This window comes from Antedon mediterranea, chromosome 7, assembly GCF_964355755.1.
Source record: "Antedon mediterranea chromosome 7, ecAntMedi1.1, whole genome shotgun sequence".
NCBI lineage: Eukaryota > Metazoa > Echinodermata > Crinoidea > Comatulida > Antedonidae > Antedon > Antedon mediterranea.
The window spans coordinates 13,869,169-13,894,724 of NC_092676.1; the positions used below are offsets into that span (position 1 = coordinate 13,869,169).

The following is a 25,556-nucleotide window of genomic DNA, read 5'->3' on the forward strand; positions in this document are numbered from 1 at the left end:
TCTCTACTATAATTAACAATCGTTGGGTTTGTCTAAATGTGGGACGATTCGTGGGACGTCCCACTAAAAGTGGGCCGAATTGTCCTGAGCCGAATCGTCTCAGGGCCGAAACGTCCCTGAATTGACAATTGACAACAAACTGAACTGGAAGCGTCACATTAATACAATTTCCAACACAATCTCTCGATCTATAGGTATAAATAAACAAACTCAAATTCACTTTCCCACAAAACATTTTACTTTCCCTTTATAATACCCTTATCCTGCCACATCTTAATTATTGCAACATTACTTGGGCTTTCACACATTCTAAACACCTAACACTTTGTCCATGGACTAGCACAGAAACAACAAGACTTGACAAACTTTTTAAATTACAAAAAAAGTCGATCCGCATCTGTACCCATTCCCAACACCTCACTCATTCCAAACCATGGAGTAACTCCATGTTCCAAACCCCTTTTCTACAAAGTAAAAACTCTTAAAGCCCCATTCCCTACGTTTTTTAGATCTAATTTAAGATCACAAACTATATTTAATGTAAAAATAATACTATATGGTCCTATTGCGATAACTTTTTTCGTCTTTAAACGGTTAAAAATGTGAAAAATAAATCGATTTTAATAATTATAGCGGCCCGCTATAAATCCCAAAATGCATTGCGCGCGGATTGATATTTTTGTTTTTCACCTGTAATTCGCCCACTTTTCGATCGATCGTGAAGCCAAAACAAATGGAAGACTCCTAACTTTTCAGCGAAAATACCGGGTGTTCCCCAATTTGTATCAACGGAGTCTGGCAAAAATAGAAAGACAATTAATGCAGCAACTATACAACGTCAGGCTAGGTATATAGCTAGCGTACGATGTTCGTACGTTACCGATGTTAACCAGCTAGGCCTACAAAACTAAGCCTAGAACGTACATTTAAGACAAGGAATGACATGGTTTAATGTTTTGAAAGTGATATACTGTATATGTATTATTTTCCAAAAAACGTCCAAAATTGCAGGGAAGGGGTCTTTAACATCTTCGACATAAATAAATTACAGACTGCTTTATTCATGCACAAATTTAATAATCAAAAACTTCCTATAACCGATTCTTTACAAAAAACAACGATGTTCACAATTATAACACCCGCAACTCAAATAAATATATCCCAATCAATAACCATTCCACAGCAAGAAACTCAATTAAATCCACTGGCCCTATTTTATGGAATTCTTTTCACACCTCCCTAACTAACCGCTCTTTCGAATCCTTCAAGTTTAGCTACAAATCATCGTTGGTATCAAAGTATTCAATCGATCTCCCCTAAGAATTCAGTCGTTATCCTCTAACCCAGTTTTTTAACTCTTGTCCAGCTTCTTCGTCCCTTCTGTCCTCGTTCTATCACGTGTTTTTGTCATGTGTCTTGTTGTGCTTGTGTATGTAGCTTAAATTTTTTATTATTTTTTCTTTATTCTTGTTATTTATTTATTCATATCTTATTTTTATTTATTTATTGACTACTTTTGAAACATTTATTATATATACTTTTTGAATTATTTTTTTCTGTTGGAACTATCCTTAAAGCCCTCTGGGCTTATTTATGTTTCTCCAGCATAAGTGCATTCTAATTTAAAAAAAAAAAAACACTGTAATATTAGTTCACAATGATGTATCTTATGAAAATAAATTGAATTGAATAAATATTGAAGAATAAAAAAAAAAACAAGAAATAGAAACTGTATTATTATGTTTTTAAATGCAAGAAAGCAGGAGAGACGAGTGAGATTATAGGCCTACTGTATCCATTTCACTCTTCCATGCCAGTAAAGCACTGTGGTCAGGTAAAAATACTAAGAAAGTATTGAAATTCGCACAGAAATATCTGTATTATGTACTGTGAAAAGAAAACCATCTGTTGATTTCAAAAAGACAATTATTATCACACATCTGCAACTATAAAAAAAATAGGCCTACTGTCTACAAAACAATACTAAAACACATGGTATTTTATATTTCAAAGTTCTAATACTGTTCTGTTTACACATATTATTACTGAAAAAATCTAGGTTATATAGACTCGCTATATAAATATATTATACAGCCTATATAGATACGTGAACATGTTGGTCGAAATGGCATCACATGACCACCGTTTGAAGGATTGTAAATGTTTGGACATATACAACAATCCAGCGAACCGAGTAATTTTCGTGTAGCAAAAGGTTGAGAGGTTAAAATCTCTAGACATGTCAACATTAATATCTTTGTTACTTTTTGAAGGCTAGCCTAGCCACAAGCAGAGAGGACAACCCAGCCAGGTCTACTGAATACATCTGATACTCAAGATTTGTCTTTTAATGATCAATTATTTTCCTTCTTAGGAGGCTGAGACAATTTGGTATTAGATCAGAAGGGATATCCATTTATGTATGTTACTAAATGTGCCTAAAAAATCATAGGCATACTCCAACGTTCTATTGGTACTTTGTACACTAAATGTTTACTCAAAAAGGCTACATTGATCAAAAATGATCCATACCATCCTGGCAACCATCATTTCCAAACTATGTAATGTCTCACAGTCACAAATATAGATCGATACTTGCAAAAACTAATAGGTCAGTTTCTTCTTTCTACCAAACAGCAATCCGTGTAATTAATGACACATTTTTACTTTAAGCATTTAATTCGCCGAAACCTTTTATTTGTTGTTAGCCAAACCAATTCATTTCAATGTAAATGTTTTTTTATATATTTACATATGACAATAAATTTATTTACTTACTTACTTACTTAAACTTTATGTTCTGAAGAACATCATCCAACACATCTATTGTCATCTCTGTAAAACATCAATATGTTGGTAATCCATTTGTTAGACCCACATAATCATTCAGTATTCCAATTTTCTGGAAATATATTAAATTCTTTTATACAAAAAATGTCAGTCTCTGTTTTCCATAACTTCCTGCAAGACTTCATCAATTTTATCTCCTTCAAGGTCATTAATCAATTCCTGAAATTCTTCTTCATTTACCACTGATTTAAGAAGCTTAATCACATGACTTCTGAGATTTGTCAGTTTTCTTTCAGAATCTCCAAAATTAACAGTTTGCACTGCTCTTGTGGTAGAAACTACCTGTATTTTGCCATCAGCTATGTATTCAGAAGGTTTGTTTGTGTGAGGTTTCTGTTCATGTAGCTCACTTTCTTGACTAGGTTTAACTTTTATTTTCTTCACTGGAGGTGGGTCAGTATTTTCACCACTATTGATAGAAATTATAAAAACAATTGTATGTACTGTAAGCAAGAAGACTAATGTTTAGTTAATTGCATATTTCATGTAACTAATTGTAGTACTGTTATAGTCTGAAATAAAGATATATAAATAGCGCCCCCTAAAAAATTGTACTTTTAAGGAATACCCCGATCGTAGCGATTGGTACCGTCCAAACTATGAGAAGACGATAACATGAGTGATGCGGCCATTGTGGTTCGACATCTAATACTGTACATCATGTATTATTATTGTCTTGTAGGTATGTAAAGATAACTGGGTTATTCCATAAGTAAATTGTCAGGAAGTAGAACGGAGATGAGTCTACTTATTTAGAAATTATGTAGGAACGAACGATGAAGCATGAATCTATAAAAACAGTATTTTAGGGATAAATCAACCTGTATGTTGCCATAAATGATTATAAAGTGTGAAACATAGGTTAGGTAACGATAAATTATGTCTGGAGAGGAATGTTCGGGTAAATTACCAGTAGGGTAACAAATACTGTGAGCGATTACTTTATGTGTTGTTATAATTATTGGCACTATACTAGGATAAGTTATAATGTATACGGTACTGAGATAAGACTATAGTGTATTTACTGTACACTGATTCGACTCACATGTGTGAGATGAGTTCCGTTACTGTAATTTGTAGAGGGCGCACTTGTTGTTTACTTTGCTGTCAGGCCTAGATTATAATGCATAGTTAGGCATAGAGATGGGTATTACAGTACTATTGATGACGTATGGAATAATTATACGGGAAAGATATTTTTAATCAAGAATGTGTTTGTTAACATGTTAATCTACGCTTACGCTAAGGTCAAATTTTCGTTCGCTACAGTGGCGAAAGGTTTTGAAAAACATTAGCCAAATTGAAAATCCTTTAGCCAAATTTAAAAAACCATAAAAATTCGAAAAAATGTTTATTAAATAAATAATGCATGTATTTTTTTGTTATTTTACTTCTTTTACATTTATATTATTATTAGGTATCCCAATGAACCTGATTTTCGTTACCGCGATTTTAACACGTTCGTGAAATTTTAAAAAGTGACGTGTCTTTGAAGTTAAAAATATACTATTTCTTATGTACCCATGAGAATAAAAATTATATGCCTGGAAAGATCTTGTTTAAGGGATTATTTTTATATATTTATAATCTATGTTTATTAAATATTTTAATAGAAAATGCGAGTTAAAAATGAGGTACAAAAGCCGGCGAGCCGAAATCCGCACGCTAAAAATAACATTGGAAAACACCTACCCATTTTCGCACCCGATCGCACAAGGTCCATAATAGGTGGTGGAGTAATTTTTGTTGCATGTTATCGGGCTTTAAATACCCTTTATTTTGATATGTAAATCGGTTATTATTATTATGTACATCCGCCTCACTGTCAATTTTAACGATAAAAATTGAATTTTTTAGTCTTTCTCATTATCAAAATCTGGCTAATTTAGTATTGAATTGAAGCTAATTTATATTTCTGTTTGATAAAACACATCGTTTTATTTGACTTTGCGTGGAACTCGTGCGAAGAGGCCAACAAGACCAACCACTGAAAAAAATAATCCCTACCATAAATATCAATCAATCAATCAATTTATTTGGAAATTGCACCTTTACATCGGTGGCACACACAGTAAGTGGTGCATCCATATTAAACACAATTAACATAAAATGACGGATACGGATACTTAAGCTAATTTACAAAGTTAAAAGATTAAAAATATTTGTCTGACATGAGTTGATACATCATTTTAGTTAAATATATTTATATGCATAAAGAGGAAGTAGTTACCATTTTTCCTTATTCAGTTCTCCGCTTATTACTAAATTACCGTCGCCCAGGCAATGTGCATGGTATGCATGTATTAGCGCGTTAATTAATGATTGGATAACCCCCGCAGTGGACTGTTCCATTTTCTGAACTAGTCTTCGCCGCACACGAGGCATGTCGAAAAATGTCGCCTCTCATCATGGAATATTTGCTTCGAAAACGTCAATTTTACCGATTTATTAAATTATTTAATGAGTGGAATATTTATCAATCTACTATATAAAGCAAGTACGTTAGGAAGAAATGTACCGCAGAAATTTAAGAAGCTTTGAATTTGCTATGCAGCGTCCGTAACCCATTCTATGTAGGCGGCCGAAACGCGCTTTGGCCAGGGTTGCCGTTGTAGTAGTACTAGTAGTAGTTCTTAGCTATTCAATTTAAAGCGCAACTTTCGGTTAGAATAATCGAAAGGGAAATAAAATTACATTACAATTAAACATGTTGTTAACATTATACTATTTATTGAGGTAATTACTTTGTTAAATTTAAAATTCCCCTTTTTAAATAACAGAACAGCCTCGTTTACGGAAGTATTCGTCCACATGTTTCTGTTTACATTTTCTTCTCGAAGTTCATTTTCTACATCGAAGAATAGGGACTTCCCCTTTTATTCGCTCATCATCACGTCGAAGGTCGACGACGGCCGGCCAGCGATTTTTTTTTTCGTACATAAGTTGGGAACCCTCATGAAACGTCACAAAATAAACATGAATAATTCATCAGTTAAATTTGTTGTTCCGTGTGCACCCACATAATTTGTAATCATGAAAACTACAAAATGGATTGTAATTTATCATGAATAAATATAGTAATGACACTTACTTGTTTTCTGCATTTTCAGCCTGAAAACAACAAAGTAATATAATACATTATGTTTATATTCTTTACAGATTTCCTACAAACAGCTTTTAGTATAAAAAAGTAGTTATTATTCTCCACAGTTTATCACATTCTGGCTTTATGCTATATAAGTGTAAATTGGTGCAGTAGGGAAATGTGTGATGTAAAAAAAATGACCAGTTAACCCAAGATATAATAACCTTTTCAACATCCATCACACGTGTATCGAGTTGTTCCTTCTGATTTAAAAGTTCCTTTTTAAGGTTTAACAGAACAGAATATGTTGATTCTTGTTCAATTTCATCTGGCTTATTCACCTCTTTTTGAGCATTCTTGTTCTCTTTCTTGGCCTGGATGAGAGAAAAAAAACATCACAAATGTTTGTTAATGGGTAAGAAGAAACTTGCTAACAACCATGACCAACAGATCAGGAACTACACTATTATACAAATAATGAAGGTTTATGAGTGCAGTGGCGCAAGTAATGATAAAGATCAGTCAGATCTACATCGTGTTGTTAAGTGTGCATCACGTATCATTGGATTTGAGAAGAGCTCTATTGAATCTGTTTTTGAGAATCGATTAATGAAGAAAAGACATTCTATATTGCAAGATTCATGCATAATGTATTTGAGGTGGTCACATATGATGAGGAGATCAAAATTTGAGCATCACACCTCTGTCACTCATCCCGATGATATGCAAATTACCTTAAATATGCAAATTAGGGTGAAATTACAGGGTTATCATATCTCAAAAACTATATTTACTCTAATGAAACATTTTACGAAAAAATGACCGGAAGTACAACATTTGACCCTCCACCCCATTTCTCAATGTTTGCATACACAATGTGACTAAAATGTCTGTAGAGACTTTATTTTAAGGTCAAATGACCCAGATGTAGGTTCCTAATAGCATTAGCGTTTTTCGAGATATGGAAATTGACTGTAATTTGCATATTTCATATAACTTAATGTACTACTAATTTGCATACTTTCGAGGTGCTATACTGGCTATATAAAACCTGTATCCAAGTCATTTGAGGCCAAAACAAAGTCTGTAATACATTTTAGTTGCATTGCATTATATGAAATAGAGTTGAAGGTCAAATGTCATACTTTCGATAATTTTTTCGTAAAATGTTTTATTAGAGCGAATATAAATATGTACATTCTGAATAAGGCTTTGAAAAAATCAACTCTCTAGCATTAATGGCTTTCGAGATATGGGAAGACTGTAATTTCACCCCCTTATTTGCATATTTCATGTAATTTGTACTAATAATTAGCATAATTTCGAGGTGTGTGACAAAGGCGTGATTTTGGGAATTACAAAGCGGTCCTATGCCGACTATAGGAAACTACAGTAGTATCCGAGTCATTTGAGTCCAAAACAAATATAAAAATGTACATTCTGAACAAGTTTTTGAAAAAATCAACTCTCTAGCCTTAGTGGTTTTCGATATATAGGAACCTGTAATTTCACCTCCTAATTTGCATATTTCATGTAACTTGTTCTAATAATTTGCATACTTTGGAGGTGAGCGATACAGGTGTGATTTTGAGATTTACTTAACAATCCTATGTTGACTATTAGAAACTGTATCTGAGCCATTTGAGGGCAGAACAAAGTATCTACAGACATTTTAATTCTTTCTTTCACATTCATCCATTTCTTTTTAGCTTTCTTTACTACAAGTATGTTGATTTTCAATCAAATTTTTAAGTTCAACTCGGAACAAGTTCCAAACCACTGTTGATTTAATTTTTTAATGCTTTTCCACACAGATTGAATAAAATTTGATTTATATATACAAAAAGTGAATAACGATATTAATTCATTGACATTTTCACTTTTTCTTAAGGGATATAACATTAAAAAACCATAGTGTTAAACTTGTTCCATGCATACTGGATACTTTCACAAGCATACAGTTTCAATCTAAATTTGACAACGTTCGCATAACTCAGTTGAAGATATTTTCCATATCTTCATTCTTAATTGTTTACAAGCCAATATACGGTGTGCTAATTTTTTTGCAACATGTTTCATGCTATAATCTTTGTTAAACCATATTTGTTTCCAATCAAAATTTATTTTCTTAAACTCCGATTCCCATTTAAATTTACAAAAAGGAGAAGTAGAAATGTTATTGATGAGGTGTTTATAATAAAATGAATTGTTATAGTTGTTACAATATAGAATTGTTTACTTATACAATTTCAGTGGTTGTTATTTTTTCATTCAAATTTGATTGAAGGAAAAGCATTTATAAGTATTATCCCACTTTGTTGTTTTGAAAAGGATGGGATCAATTCTTTGGTGGTCATTATTCCACAGTTTCTTGTGTTATCTTTTATCATTTTATAACCTGACTGTAGCCAACCTTTGAAATATAATGTTTTACCTTTACTTTTTTATAAAACAATTTTCCCACAAATTCTGCATTTCTATGTCTTTTATGTTATAAAAGTACACTGCTAGGGCTTAACAATCTCTTAATCCAAACAGTCGAGACGCAGATAGCTCAAATGACCATTAAATCACTAATTTTTGCCTGCGCATGCGTCAAATTCAGACCAGGAAGTGTAATATGTTGGCACCTAGCGACGACATGCAATGAATTTTTGCACGGAAGTGGCTTTAGAAATCCATTAAAATTTCACCAATCCGGGTCCTAATTTAGCTGCCAAATTTGGTAAAGACTATACCAAATATAGAAGTACCTCCCCGCCAAAAAATTCTGTATAAAAGGAGGATAATGTTAATCACTGGCCATTTTTTTAAATCACAGTTGTAAAGTACTCATGTGAAGTAAGTCTTGGTTTTGGTTTGTTGTGGTTTGTAACAAGCCAGCCGATTTTTTCTTCACCAGCCAAAATTAATGAACCTGCAGTATGTGTATAATACATATTTAATAAACATTTTGTCCAATTTTAGGCTCTGTTCATGCATAACAAGTATGTTTAAATCGTGTAAATTTAGCAGTCACTTGTTCGGGCCGTCGCTATCTTTGTTTATATTTTTTAACCATATCGTAATTCCAAGGCTATTGCAATTACGTCATTTCACTCTTCGGAAAATGGCTGGTTTTTTAGAATTCATTCGCCGTCCTCAAACGAATCCAGCCATTTAAAAAATAATATCCTTCGGTCAAAATGTGTGGCTTATATATTTACATCATATATATATAAGAATGGTGATTGTTCCTGATGTTTTTGCTCAAAAATTTTTCTAGCACTACGTTAGCCGCCACTTACTAAGATCGATACAAACTTACACATGGCTAGCCTAACTTTGATAGGATTTTCAAAATGTATGCTGGTAAAATCTGAAATTGCTAATGTTTTAATAATCAATATTTTACCCAAAAAAGAGGGGTTTCTTTTTTGCCATAGTAATATTTGGTCCAATTTAGTAATTTTTAGTCGCGTGCAACTCGACTCTACAACTCACTATGTTGGTTGGTTGGTAAACACTAACTTGAGCATGCGACTTCAGCCATGTACAGTATATGGTATATGGTTTTATTCCAGTTCTTTTCCTCACAAACTTTTTCATTGTAGCCAACAAAATACCTAAAAATTTGACTGGATTTTTTGTCCATGTTATAAAAAGGTGTTGTTTCATTATTTTTAATGGAACAAATCCACATTCCTTTCCTTTTTCCTTTATTTAATTTTAAACAAGACATACTACAAAAAACATCTATTTCTTTAAAAAAAATGTTTTAGGACTAATTTTGTCTTTTGAAAATAAAACAGTGTCATCTGCTGACAGATTTTTACTGTATTATCAATGGTATTTGGCAATTCAATGCCTTTATTGTCTCTTAATATTGTTTACCAGTATTTCTATGGCTAAAATAAACAATAGCAGACAGTGGACATCCTTGTCTCACTCGACATTATCCATCGGGAAACTTTTAGATAGCCATCCATTATTTTCAATAACACATTGTGTGTCTGTATAGTAATTTAATTTGTAAATGACATTCCAAAGCCACAATTTTTGCGGCATTTGAAAATAAAGTCTATTAGTCCATGGGCTGGAGGGGGATTACTGTGCACCCCCCCCACCCCCACAGTTAAACTTCTTCTATAGAGTGAAAAAATCGATGTTAACAAGAAAAATATAGGGATTCATTGTATGTACTTGCGTCATTTGTAATGATCATCAGTGTTTTATCTTCAAATATTTTTTGGGGTAGGGGGTAACATTTATCCTAATAACCCAAGAATCCAACATCTAATTAGTATTATCTTAGTAACATTGTGTAGCATACATCTTTTAAAATCTTTTAAAATTTAAATAAAATTAATCGGAAGATTATTAAGGTCAGTAGAGGTCAAAAGGTCATTGACCTTTTGCAAAATGCAAATTTTTCCCAAAATATAGATAAATTTCAATATGGTATCTACAATTTTCAATATTTTTTATCTTAATTGTGTTTTACTTGTGCTTACTGACATATTGAATAAGAATATATGTTAACAAGATAAAAATTGCAGTTCATTATATACAAATTGTTATTTTTTATTGTTAAAAATTGCAATAAAAATACATTTTTTGGGGTAGGGGGTAACAATAATAGCAATAACCCAAGAATCAAACATCTATTTAGTATGATCTTGGTGTTGTTGTGTAGCATTCATGTTTTTTAATCATATAAAATTTGAATAAAATTAATCGAACCATTTTAAGGTCAATAGAGGTCAAAAGGTCACTGACCTTTTGCAAAATTGCAAATATTTGCCATAATGAGATACATTTCAATACCAAATCTCCAATTTTCAATATTTTTTATTTTAATTGTGTTTTACTTGTGTTTACTGACATATTGAACAACAAAATATGTGTTAACATGTAAAAAATTGCACTGCATTAATACCATTGTCATGTAATTTTGTTATTCTTCTAAATTACAATAAAAAGACATTTTTGGGGTAGGGGATAACAATTATCCCAATAACCCAAGAATCCAAAACCTAATTAGTATTATCTTGGTACCATTGTGTAGCATACATCTTTTAAAATCTTATAAAATTTAAATAAAATTAATCGGACTATTAGTAGGGTCAGTAGAGGTCAAAAAGTCATTGACCTTTTACAAAAATGCACATTTTTGGCAAAATATAGATAAATTTCAACATAGTATCTATAATTTTCAATATGTTTTATCTTAATTATGTTCTACTTGTGCTTACTGACATATTGAATAAGAAAATATATGTTAACAAGATTAAAATTGCAGTTCATTATACATAAATTATCATTTTTTATTCTTAAAAATTGTAATAAAAATACATTTTTTGGGGTAGGGTGTAACATTAATAGCAATAACCCAAGAATCAAACATCTAATTAGTACGGATCTTGGTGTCGTTGTGTAGCATTCGTATTTTTTAACCAAATAGAATTTTAATAAAATTAATTGAACCATGTTTAAGGTCAGTAGAGGTCAAAAAGGTCACTGACCTTTTGCAAAATTGCAAATATTTGCCATAATGAGATACATTTCAATATCAAATCTCCAATTTTTTCAATACTTTTCGTTTTAATTGTGTTTTACTTGTGTTTACTGACATTGAATAACAAAATGTGTGTTAACATGAAAAAAATTGCAGTGCATTAATACCATTGACATGTAATTTTATTATTCTTCAAAATTGCAATAAAAAGACATTTTTGGGGTAGGGGGTAGCATTAATGTACTTGTCAATTGTATGACCCACTATACGACCCCCAGGAGAGGTGCGTCATTTGTCCGATGTGTGTCATACTTTAGAATACCATGACGCACCCGTGCGTCAAAAAGGTGACTTACCTTTAGGTGACCATGACGCACCCATTTTGACGCACTGTGACCATGTTGTTTATGATATGGTGGGTGGTAAAGTGACGGACATTGACACACCTTGTTCATTGATGTGACGTACCATCTAGGTTTTTTGATGCACCCCTGTGTCAGTAATTATTTGTAAATGACGCACCCATGACGCACCTCTCCCGGGGGTCGTATAGTGGGTCATACAATTGACAAGTGCATAATACCAATAACCCAAGAATCAAACATCTAATTAGTACGATCTTGGTATCGATGTGTAGCATATATGTTTTTGTAATCATGTAGAATTTAAATGAAATTAATCGAACGATTATTAAGGTCAATGGAGGTAAAAATATAAATATTTCAATATCAGATCTCCAATTTTCGATATTTTTTTATTTGAATTGTCTTTTACTTGTGCTTACTAACATATTGAATAAGAAAACGTGTGTTAAGATAAAAAATGTCAGTACATTGTATAAAAATTGTCATTTTTGTAATCTATATATAAATTTATATACGTAAGGGCAAAATTCGGTAAATCGCGCCTTACTTCTAGAATGTTTACTCGATGGTTCGTACTTTCGGTACTGATTTTAACCACCTGATTAAACCCTATTTACTAATTAAATTAAGTTAGATAATTAGTTATTGACGATTAAAACAAATTTAGGTTCAACGATTTGCCCCAAAGAGGGGTGTTTTCCGATTGTGGTATACACTGTCTAATGGATGTCCATCTTGAAAAATACCCGCCACAAAAATGCGAGGAGGCTTCGCATTTTCCTATCTCCTCCTACGATAATTGTTTTTAATAGCTGAAAACCGGTTGAACAGCTAGAGTACAGCATCATTATGTTGAAGACAGGCCGATTTTCTTTAAAAAATACTATTTTGATAGATTTAATATACGATTCTACAAATGTATTGATTTGCGATGAATGGAACATCCCAATCTCTCAGTCTGCCAGAGTTTAACACAAGTAGGTAAATATATGGGCCCTTTGAGAATATACTTGCAATACTTCGACAATACTGTAAATACCTATTAAATATATTGTTGGTCCTCATTTGAATCGAACATTTATTACTGTGAATGTTCGTACTGTTAGATGTAATATAAAAATATATACAAATAAACTTTATTATTGAGATTGTGGATAGGCTCTACTGTTAGATATATCAGGGAGTTGTTATTAGATAACAACTCCCTGGATATATAAACACATTATTATATACAAATAAACTTTATACTGACAGTTCCTTCTCAACGTTTGTATTAATTAATAATTACCAAAAATATAAACGTCGTAGTGGTGTATCGTGTACTTTAATATTTCAATCGATTATGACAGTGACAGTTTTAACAAAGTATTAAATCGCAAATGTTTTACTGTATTTAGATGTACCGTAGGCCTATATTATTTTTAGGCCTATAAAACATGAAAGAAATATTTCGTTACTGAGTGGATAAAGAATATATTTAAAAATTGTTCTTCTTTGTACCTATCCGCTTTCCCATCCCTCAACCCTAATGTTACATACAAAACACAAATTGGGTTTCTTTAAATAAGTCCAAATCAAAAATTTTGACTCATTTTGTGATAAGTTTCTCCTTCGGAAGTAATTCCCAGGGTGCTAATTTTAGTTGACTACATAAATCATCGTGTCTATTTATTCGTTTCTGTAAACGACAATGTATTATAGTCCTGCGGTACGTACATTTGAAATCGCCAGTTTTGTTACGCTGAAATTACTGTGTATTCGAGAACCATCTGTGGGTACGAGCTAGATGGTACGCGAGCGAAGCGAGCGTACCATTTAGTTGTTAAAAATTGCAATAAAAAGACATTTTTGGGGTAGCGGGTAACATTTATAAGAATAACCCAAGTATCAAACATCTAATTTGTATGTTCTTGGTATCGTTGTGTAGAATTTCAAATAAAAATTATGCAGAATTTAAATAAAATTAAACAAAATGCTACACAACGATACCAAGATCATACAAATTAGATGTTTGATTCTTGGGTTATTCTTCTTCTTATAAATGTTACCTGCTACCCCAAAAATGTCTTTTTATTGCAATTAAAAATTGACAATTTTTATACAATGTACTGCAATTTTTTATCTTAACACACATTTTCTTATTCAATATGTTAGTAAGCACAAGTAAAAGACAATTCAAATAAAAAAATATCGAGAATTGGAGATCTGATTTTGAAATATATCTCATTTTGCCAAAAAATTACATTTTTGCAAAAGGTCAGTGACCTTTTGACCTTTACTGACCTTAGTATCGTTCAATTAATTTCATTTAAATTCTACATGATTACAAAAATATATGCTACACATCGATACCAAGATCATACTAATTAGATGTTTGATCCTTGGGTTATTGGTATTAATGCTACCCCCTACCCCAAAAAATGTCTTTTTATTGCAATTATTCTTCAAACATGACAATGGTATTAATGCACTGCAATTGTGTTCATGTTAACACACATTTTGTTATTCAATGTCAGTAAACACAAGTAAAACACAATTAAAATAAAAAGTATTGAAAAAATTGGAGATTTGATATTGAAATGTATCTCATTATAGCAAATATTTGCAATTTTGCAAAAGGTCAGTGACCTTTTTGACCTCTACTGACCTTAAACATGGTTCAATTAATTTTATTAAAATTCTATATGATTAAAAAACACGAATGCTACACAACGACACCAAGATCATACTAATTAGATGTTTGATTCTTGGGTTATTGCTATTAATGTTACACCCTACCCCAAAAAATGTATTTTTATTGAAATTTTTAAGAATATAAAATGATAATTTGTGTATAATGAACTGCAATTTTAATCTTCGTTAACATATAATTTCTTATTCAATATGTCAGTAAGCACAAGTAAAACACAATTAAGATAAAACATATTGAAAATTGTAGATACTATGTTGAAATTTATCTATATTTTGGCAAAAATGTGCATTTTTGTAAAAGGTCAATGACCTTTTGACCTCTACTGACCCTACTAATCGTCCGATTAATTTTATTTAAATTTTATAAGATTTTAAAAGATGTATGCTACACAATAGTACCAAGATAATACTAATTAGGTTTTGGATTCTTGGGTTATTGGGATAAATGTTACCCCCTACCCCAAAAATGTCTTTTTAATGTAATTTTGAAGAATAACAAAATTACATGACAATGGTATTAATGCAGTGCAATTTTTTTCATGTTAACACATATTTTGTTATTCAATATGTCAGTAAACACAAGTAAAACACAATTAAAATAAAAAATATTGAAAATTGGAGATTTGATATTGAAATGTATCTCATTATGGCAAATATTTGCAATTTTGCAAAAGGTCAGTGACCTTTTGACCTCTACTGACCTTAAAAATGGTTCGATTAATTTTATTCAAATTTTATATGATTAAAAAACATGAATGCTACACAACGACACCAAGATCATACTAATTAGATGTTTGATTCTTGGGTTATTGCTATTATTGTTACCCCCTACCCCAAAAAATGTATTTTTATTGCAATTTTTAACAATAAAAAATAACAATTTGTATATACCTAATGAACTGCAATTTTTATCTTGTTAACATATATTTTCTTATTTAATATGTCAGTAAGCACAAGTAAAACACAATTAAGATAAAAAATATTGAAAATTGTAGATACGATATTGAAATTTATCTATATTTTGGGAAAAATTTGCATTTTGCAAAAGGTCAATGACCTTTTGACCTCTACTGACCTTAATAATCTTCTGATTAATTTTATTTAAATTTTAAAAGATTTTAGAAGATGTATGCTACACAATGTTACTAAGATAATACTAATTAGATGTTGGATTCTTGGGTTAATAGGATAAATGTTATCCCCTACCCCAAAAAATATTTGAAGATAAAACAATGATGATCATTACAAATGACGCAAGTACATACAATGCATCCCTATATTTTTCTTGTTAACATCGATTTTTTCACTCTATATGTCCGTGGAAAGAAAATGATACCAAAGAAGTTTAACTGTGGGGGGGGGGGGTGCACGGTAACCCCCCTCCAGCCCATGGTCTATATCTAGAGAGTCAAATGCTTTTGTAAAGTCAAGAAAAACTAATGCACCAGGAAAATTACGTTTATTGGTCTGGAACCAAACATATTTTCTCGCCACCAAACCGTCCGTTGAATCAATAATTGAGGGAATTACTTTTTGTACTCTTCATGTTAGGGCATAGGCCATTATTTTGTAGTCTACATTTAACCATGTAATAAGTATCGAATTTGATAATAATTCTCTTCATTTTTAAACAATAACTTTATTATTCTTTTTTTGGGGGTTTTTGATAAATCATTTTTATTATATCTATAATTTAAAGATGCAGATAACATTTTTGTGACATGATCCCAGAAAAATCTATAAAATTTTACGCTTAGTCCATCGGACCCTGGGCTTTTACTTAGGTGCATTTTATAAACTGCATTTGTTAGTTCATCTATGGTTCACAATGTAAAATTTCTTCTTACGATAATTGTTTGGATTTTGATTGATCAAGATAATTATTTACATTATCAGGAATATCTTGTGTTGAGTATAATTTTTTTTTTTAAATCAACCTGTTCTCTTAATATTTCATTGGTTTCATGGTGTTAGCTTTTAAAAGAGTTCTATTCTCGAATGAATTTGGGCTCCTTGCGTCTCAATTGTATCATCAAGCTGCTTAATTTTGTCATTTAATCTACGGCCAGTTTCTTGACTGTAACCTAATTCTAGATTTTTTCGTAAGTTGACTAATGATGAGATTAAAATAGCTAAAAAACTTTAACTAGATGAGAGAATAGAAGTAACTGCCAGACGAAACGCCTTTATTACATTGAAAGACCAAAAGACAATTTTGATAAATCAACCCCTCCAAGTCTGAGATAGAAAAAGTAACCAAGCGCATCCTAGAAAATATTAACAAGAGTATCAAACAAGCGACAAAGTTAAACCAGTGGAGAAACACAAGCGAAATAATCAAATGGTTTAAAGGTATACAAGACAAGAGCAAATACTCTTTTGTTTGTTTCGACATTTCTGAGTTCTATCCTTCAATATTCTAAAACCTATTATCTCAAGACTTTGTTGGACAATTTATAACGATTTCTGATGAAGAAAGAGACATCATATTTAAAGCTAAGAACACCCTATTATTTAACAATGAGTCAGTTTGGTGCAAAAGAAACACACAGACCATGTTTGATGTTACTATGGGTAGCTTCGGTGGAGCAGAAACATGCAAATTAATTGGTTTATTCATACTAGCCAAACTTGAGACAAAATATGGTAGATGGACTTGCTGCGTTTCGCAAAACACCGCGCCAGATTGAAGAAATTAAAAAGGATCTTTGTAATACATTCAAAGAATACAATTTGAAATTCACCATCGAGGCAAACAAGAAGATAATTAACTATCTATGTTACGCTTAATTTGAATGATGAGACTTACAGACCTTTCCTGAAAGAAATAACAAACCATGCTAAGCCCACTGTAAGAGTATCTACGGTCACGCTAAGGTCAAATTTTCTTTCGTTCTTGGTTAGTCTGTTCTTGTTTATCATTTGTTTGCTCGGCATGACCTTGTGGTGAACAAAGTAATTTTGCTTTGAACGTTGGTGTTACCATTAAGTCTTAGACTGGGCATTTCATCTTTCTCGGTTGATTCTTGGTCCTCTTCACTTTCTTCTATGATCGATTCGTTGGTGATATAATCACTCATTTTGTGAAGTTGTTTGAAACATCTTTTTCTTTCACTATTTTTAAACATTTCCTGAATGAATAGTTCACCTGTGGATGGCAAGAAAAGTAGGTCATCATGCCGAGGTTGAATCCGACATTGGTTTAGTATTACTTGCCGCTCTCATCAGTTGATCATTACTTTTGCTTGGTTGTCTGTCTTGTGTAAAGATCGATGGTAGACTTTATTTCTTGTAGGTTTACTGACACAGAAATTTTCCGCTTGGCCATCTTTTCGGCATGTAATTGGAATAATTTTTGGACATTGGTTGGCTTTATGACCTCATTACAATTGAAACATTTGTTATGTGGGTCGTTGATTTTGGTGAAGCGTTGTTGGCTCCTTCTGAATGGTGCAAATATGACTGCTCTATCACAATTCACAAATCTGAATAACTTTCCATTTAATCTAAATTTGACATATTGAATGTCTCCTATCAGTTTCTATCCAAGTTTATTTAAACAAACCTTCAATTCGTCATTGTGCACTTGAGATCTTTTATTAGTAACCTGGGAGATATGGATTTATATCATAAACCGTTATGCCTGCCAGCTAACTAATAAGAACTCGGCTAACTATGTGATTTTAGTGATTCAACTATTATATAATTATGTGAACTGTACAATTTATTTGATTTTAGATATTCACTAATAATAATTATATTGATCTATTTAAGGCCTTTGCTTTACATGAACTACAGTACAATTTGTTTTAGTAATTTTTTTTTTTGTAAGACGATATTAGTTTTACATTTTTAACAGTATTTTTAACTTTTTATCTTGTATTTTTAATCTGTTATAATACTGCACATTTTAAATTGTTGCAATATTGTTGTTTTAATCTACCAAGCAAAGTGAATTTCCATTTTTATGGACAAATAAAATTTCTTGAATCTTGAATTAATTATTTATGCTATTTATTAATTACCTATGTTTGTCATTAAACATATAAAATCCAGCTGCGCCACGGAACTTGCTTGAAGAAATTAATCAACTAAACTATTTAAACTATGCATACATAGTGCCCTCATTTGTTATTAGTCCTCCCTAGATGTGATGAAAGACCGTTTTTGATTGGTTAATACTCACGGTAGTAGTTAGTTACGCGCGACGCGGCGAACATCCGGTGATTCGGCTCAAAGAAGACGAATTATTCGGCCTACCTGATAATAATATTATTATTAATGTAGGCTTATTGGTGGAAATTCTTCTGTTATTATTTAAACGACCTAGGCTAGTGAATATTTTATTGCCAAGGAATCATTAATTATTAATTATCTGTATATTATTCTTCGCAAGGTAGGTGTCTTAGATACTAGCAACGTTATATGATGTCTAAAACGATGTAGTGAGTTTAAAGCTATGAAATTTAACTATCGTCAAAGCAAAAACGGTCAACGATATAAAAAACAACAACAATGATCGAGTTCTTTCGGTGGGCGATAAGTAGCGAAGCACTGCAGAGAGCACAAACATTATCATGATCTTATGAAATTATCATAATAAATTGGACACTGTTATATGCAGAGATGAGATTCAACCGAATCTCATCTCTGCATATAACAGTGTCCAATTTATTATGATAATTTCATAAGATCATGATAATGTTTGTGCTCTCTGAGAGCATATCAAGAATTAACGTGATAAAAAGATCACTTATTTCCTGCAGGTTCATACTGTATACTGTAGATCATCATGATTAAGAAACTCACGATAATTTCTGAATGTGAATCTAGCTAATGATAACTATGTAAATTGAACAGATAGTTTATTTAAGCAGATCGTGTGATACCAAAGTTACAAATACAATGAATAGGGTAGAGTTTTGTGGGAACTCTACATGAAATGCAAATGATTTTATATTTTTAATAATATATTCCGAAAAGAAATACAATAGGTATAAATATTTATACAGTAAACTCTACCAAAAATAAATTTTCTTAAAGACCAGGTGAGTGAAATACTTTCTGCTCATAACAGTGTAAACTGTAATAATTATTTTTCTTAACTATTACATATATCTATACAAAATCTGTGTGCTGTACATACAGTAAGTGGAGCCATGATCTATAATAAAATTAAATGATAATGGTCTATTGCACACTAAGACTAGCTGTTTCATGAACGAAATAATTAAATCTCTCTTCAATCATCAGATGTTAGCCACTGCAGAGTTTATTTAATTTTGCAAACTATATACAGTAACTATTTAAAATGAAAAAAAGAAATAAAAACATAAAATACATACCAATTCCTCTTTGAGGGACTTTATTGTCTCTTCATATTTCTGATTTTCATGATTTTTCTACAAAAAGTAAAAAAAAAAATGTTTAGTATTATTATGATTATGATCCAACAACTGTAAGTTATGTGTATTCCTATTTTCATATTCCAAATCTTCTGTTAATGTAATAGTTTGTTTTTAAAATTGTTTGATGTATTATCATTTGAGCTAGTATATTGTAGATCAGATATTGTGTAAGAATTGGAAAAAGTATGTATTTTAAATTTATTGAACTGTGCGAAGTATGAAATTCAATGGTTTGAATTCTTATATTACATAGCCTATGTACTACGGGAAAGTGATTGGGCTGACAAGGCTAAGTGTAAGCGCTTCGAAAATAATGTAGTTCAAGTAGGTTTAAATCTGTTGATGAAGATGAATTATACAGAATTATTTACGAAATTAACTCTTTTCTATGGTGAATTTCACAAAATAGTAATGAAACTACATGATTCAATATTTAAAATACTGAAAAAATATCTTGATACCAGAGATATTGTTTCTATAATCAGTTCTTTCAGAAAAAAATTATGGTAAAGTTAGACACTAAACCTACATTTGTTTGACCTAATTTAAGGTTACACACTACATTTTATGTAAAAATAAATACTATATGGACCTATTGCGATAATTGTTTTCGCCTTTAAATGTTTAAAAGTGTGAAAAATAAGTTGATTCTGATAATTGATGCGGCCCGCTAAAAATCCCAACATGCATCATGCGCGGATTGATATTGTCATATTGTGATGTGATTCACCCACTTCGATCGATAGCGTGAAAGTGTAAACAAATAACGAACCGTAACTTTTCAGTGAAAATACCAATTCTTCCCCAATTTCTCATTTTTGGGTAAAAATCGCAAACAAATGCTACCTCTTAAACTACTTGTAGATGGTTCTCGAATACACAGTAATTTCAGCGTAAAAAACTGGCGATTTCAAATGTACGTAATAAATAGACACAGTGATTTATGTAGTCAACTAAACTTAGCACCCTGGGAATTACTTGAGTCAAATTTAACTAATGTAACATTAGAGTTGAAGGATGGTAAGAGAATGGGTGCAAAGAGGAACCATTTTAAAATATATTCTTTATCCACTCAGTAACAAAATATTTGTTTTCAATTATATACAGTAAAACATTTGCCATTTAATACTTTGTAGAAACTGTCACTGACATAGTCGATTGAAATAGTAAATTACTTATGTAACGAACACCACTACGGCGTTTATATTTTTTGTTATTATTAATTAATACTATTAACATTGAGAAGAAACTGTCAGTAATAAAGTTTAATTATGTGTTTAAACAGCACCCACACAGTAAAAATGTGTGCTTCAAATGTTAAAGGTTTTTAATTTATCCCCCAAGGGCCCATAAATTTACCTACAGTACTTGTGGTATACCAAATAATTATACTGGGAGATTGAGAGATTGGAATGTTCCATTTATCACCAAGTCTATTTTAGACATATTTACTGTAGAGTGTCATGTATTCATATTTAGTTTTGAAGTTTTTCATGCTGCTGCTCTAGCCCGCTACGTCACAAGAGATAAATCATTCAGATATAAAGCATCGGCAGTTATAGTACTAGACACTGACATTTTTGCGAAAAATGATTCTCGACTATAATGTATATCCACTTTGGAGTGGAGCTGTGGCTTGGTGGTAATGATGCTTGGCTACCAATCTAAGGGTTCTGGGTTCAAGTCCTGTCATATGTCAGGGTTTTTTCTCATGACAATTTTCAACTCCACTCCTAAAGACTTAACCCTAACAAACGTCGTTGAAGTGCGTATACCCGGTAATACCGGGCATGGGCAAAACAATGATTTAATCATATTTTCCTATAATATATAGCACCCTCTATATTTGTTCGATGAACTTGAATATTTTTGCAAGTCATTAAAAAAATTTTCCAGCAAAAAAAACGGCCCTCTATAGCTGTATTATTGTCTTAAAAATCATGCGCCCTCTATAGTTATATTATAGTATAGTGTATATAATAGTATTCTATCTTGGAAAGTTGTTTTGAGTAGCGTAATGGCGGCCATTTTGAAAATAACCAAAATTTACCAGCCCCAATAGGGCAACATTTTGTTTATCACAACACGCAAAAAAAAAACCTTGATTTGTGCATAATTTTTATAAAATAATAAAAATAATTCAATTTTTTTTTATATTTTTATTTGTTATATGTATCTTTATCAATATCCAGTTGGAAAAATGTATTCCATAAGAATTTCTTATAGAAAATATAGTTTTTATCATTGATTCGATAAAAAACACGAAATCCAAAATACCTGTAATGACGTCACATGATGCAAATTACATTTTTTTTTATACCTAACTGTAGACTAACCCTTTGCCCATCACACACCACAAAAATAATTACACAATTATCTCAATTAGTATTTTTTTGCAATTTATTAAAATACCATATGTTTTTCTTAAATATACATTACGCACAGAGGTGGGAATAATGCTCCGCAGTGAAAGGGTTAATATTAAGTAGAGCATCTTGTGTATATGTTTGTCTTATATGTTCTAGTCAGTATATGGAGAGCCATCTCGATAGTGCTTTGCACTCATGGCAATCCTCAGGGTGCTGCACCGCTGTGTTGTCATGTATTGTTGTGCCTGAAAATTGAATAAACAAGAAATATTTCTTACAAAAAACGCTGCTCGCTTATTGAAAAATATTTTTTATTTCAAATGTTTTTGAATGTGTCATTTTATTGTCACATAATAGATAGTTATTTTACCTGAAAAAAATGTAATTTAAAGCATCAAATACTTAAATTGTCTGTCAGACAATGGTTTTTGGGTTTCTTTTCCTTTTTTATATGTGAATAAATATTACTTTTTTGTTACAGAAGTGAATACTCAATTTCTGTCACTTTAGTTAATTTTATTGCTAAGGTCAAATCTGGGGGTCACTTCATCACCCATAGATATTTCAATTGTGAAGTATCCTATTACAAACACAAACTTTAATGGACTGTTTCGATAATAATTCAATGAATATCTGACAGTGAATATACCAGAAATGCTTAGGGATTTGTAATTTTAGCATGACATGTCCTAATAGACTCTTTCCCAGCCGTTTTTTGGGTCTACTGTAGCAGCTGGAATCAATAAATCATAGTGGAGTTTCCATTTTCACAAAACTGTCTGTCCTTAGAACTATAACTGCTGCTTGCTTTAGCTTCTGATTGAGTAGTCCTAATGGGACGTAGCGGGCTAGAGCAGCAGCGTGAAAAAAAATTTAAAAAAATAAAAATTATAGGTACCACCTGTTGAATCCAAAAAACGTCTGGGAAAAGAGTCTAACAACAAATCCCAAAGCAGTCCCATGATATTACTATAATTCGCTGTCAGATAATCGTTGAATTATTATCAAAACAGTCCATTGCAGTTTTTGTTTGTAATAGTATACTTGAAAGAAGTATCTAGGCGTGATGAAGTGACCCCCAGACTTGACCTTAGCAATAACAATAAGCGAGCAGCGTTTTTTGTAAGAAATATTCTTGTTTAATATGCTTGGGCCTATACCAAAGTTATGTCTGCTGTCAGGTGTAAGGATAATTGGGAATTTAAATACCAGTGCATGTTCACTAAATAAATACTGGACAACTTACTAATTTAAATCAAAAGAAGCTTGAAACATATCAATTGGGAAAATTGTCACTAAATCATCTTGTATTTAGTTTTGAATACGCTTATAGCGAAGTTACGCCCGTTGTCAGCTGTAATAATAATTAAAAATAACTAGAGGGTGAGCTCGCTCCCCCTCCAGGAAGTTTAGATGATGGTTCTCGGAATGATAATGACTCGGGTAAAAAGGTTTTAGAAGGACATTCTCCTTGTACGTTTTCTGTCGGTTACCATTATTGAAAATGCTTGACATTCATTAAACTAAACCTACTCTGTTTCACAGTGTCTTAGATGATTAATAACATTTTAAAGTATAGTGTTTATTGTTTGGTAGGACCCTTATAGGGCGGAGGCGGAGGCGGAGGTGGGGAGGCGGAGTTCATTTGAGGGAGGTGCTTATTCGAGGGATATGTTTAATGTTTTAGTTTTAATAATATGGTAACATTTATAATCAAATAAAATCCTCTAATAGATATAAAAAGTGGTAAAAAATGCTTGGTAAATTGTACGGTAGATAACAGTGCGATGAATTCTACTACAAATAGTATAATTGTGTTATTATAAATATAATACTATATATATTGTGTATAAATGTGGATTGGCGTTTATTAGATTATTATTCAAAGTGATGTTTTATTGGGGAGGCGTTTATTCAAATAAATACCATCCTAATAGTTAACACATAATTTATAACATCTTTTGAAACTTCCGCGACAGAGTGGGCCGTTCCGGCCCGAGAAGACGGAAGACGTTTTAGACGGCTTGCAACATGGGCAGACGTATCCCGGACACAGATAGCCTACAGGTTTTCCTGCTTAGCTTACTCAATAAAACTTGGCCTTCGAGATTTTCACTCACTTATCATCAGATCTCCCTATGTAATTTTATAATATTCCCCACAATATATTCTGATGCTTTATGGTGTATATTTATTTTGCAGTATAATTTTTATTTTTTAACTACTTACCTTCACACGCGCGGTTCGATCCCAAAATAAACAAAAAACTAAAATGGCTAGCCACTATAGGCCAACTAAGTTGAAACCAGGTAGTTGCAAGGTGAACCCGGGAACTTATCGTGAACCCGGAAATTATTTTGACCGTGTACAATTGAAATTGAGTTGAAAATCTACTGATGAAATCAGAAATTTTGTTTTAAAACTTTTTATAATATCTTCATATTCATATTCATTTACTATCTATTTAGTATAAAAACAATAATACAAAAAGCATAAATTAATTACATAAAACAAAAACAAGCACAGAAAAACGCAGAAGCACTATCCTGGCGGATTGTCAAAAAGCAAAAATATCGCTATAAAAGACTCTCCTGATAGTGCTAAAAGACTCTCCTGATAGAAATATGGAACAATTTTTGCGATCGTAATAGTGAAAACTAATGTTATCAAATTAATTATTTAATTAATTTGTCTAAATAGGATGACTTTATGACAAAAACCTTCATTACAATGAATATAAACATTGTCAATGGCTTTCATTAAATGTATGATTTAGCATTCTACGACAAGTAGTTTACGAGACAGCATTTTTTGCGATTTTTAACCAATAACGAATGAAAATCAGTATTTTGTAAATTTATGATGGCTTATGACAAAAACTTTCATTACAAACATTATCATTGGCTTTCATTTAATGTATGATTTAGCATTCTACTACAAGTAGTTTATGAGATAGCATTTTTACCCAAAAATGAGTAAAATCATGCAGTATTTTACATGTACAAGCTCTGATTGTCTAGTAATACAAATTTAAAATTTCTTTTTGATATTTGCTCCCATATAGTTAGGGAATTTTTTAAGTACAAGCATATGTCAGAACAAAGAAATTAGTTATTAAAATAAAAAAAAGAAATTTTACCCAAAAAAATGAAAAAATGAGTTTATTTTCCATATATTTTGTAACATAATGACTCAAATGACTTTTGATGACAATCAATGTGCAATATGATTCATCGGCTTTAAAATTAGCCTAATTCCAAAACAATTGATTCATTTTATCATATACTGTGC

General features: G+C 31.5%; 1 protein-coding gene across 5 annotated transcripts in view; it reads right to left on the minus strand.

The window, feature by feature from the left end:
- Nucleotides 1-1,001: 1,001 nt before the first annotated feature.
- Nucleotides 1,002-25,556, minus strand: part of LOC140054971 (MORC family CW-type zinc finger protein 3-like) — a 78,540-nt gene continuing 53,985 nt past the window's right edge. For 4 of the 5 annotated variants that reach the window (XM_072100113.1, XM_072100115.1, XM_072100114.1 and 1 more), the window contains 4 exons: nt 19,834-19,890; nt 6,160-6,309; nt 5,942-5,961; nt 1,002-3,259 (listed from right to left, as the gene is read on the minus strand). In XM_072100113.1, coding sequence (XP_071956214.1) covers nt 2,938-3,259; nt 5,942-5,961; nt 6,160-6,309; nt 19,834-19,890 — 549 coding nt within the window. In that variant the 3' untranslated portion in view covers nt 1,002-2,937. The remainder of the gene's footprint in view (nt 3,260-5,941; nt 5,962-6,159; nt 6,310-19,833; nt 19,891-25,556) is intronic. The other variant, XM_072100116.1, reaches the window with a different exon arrangement.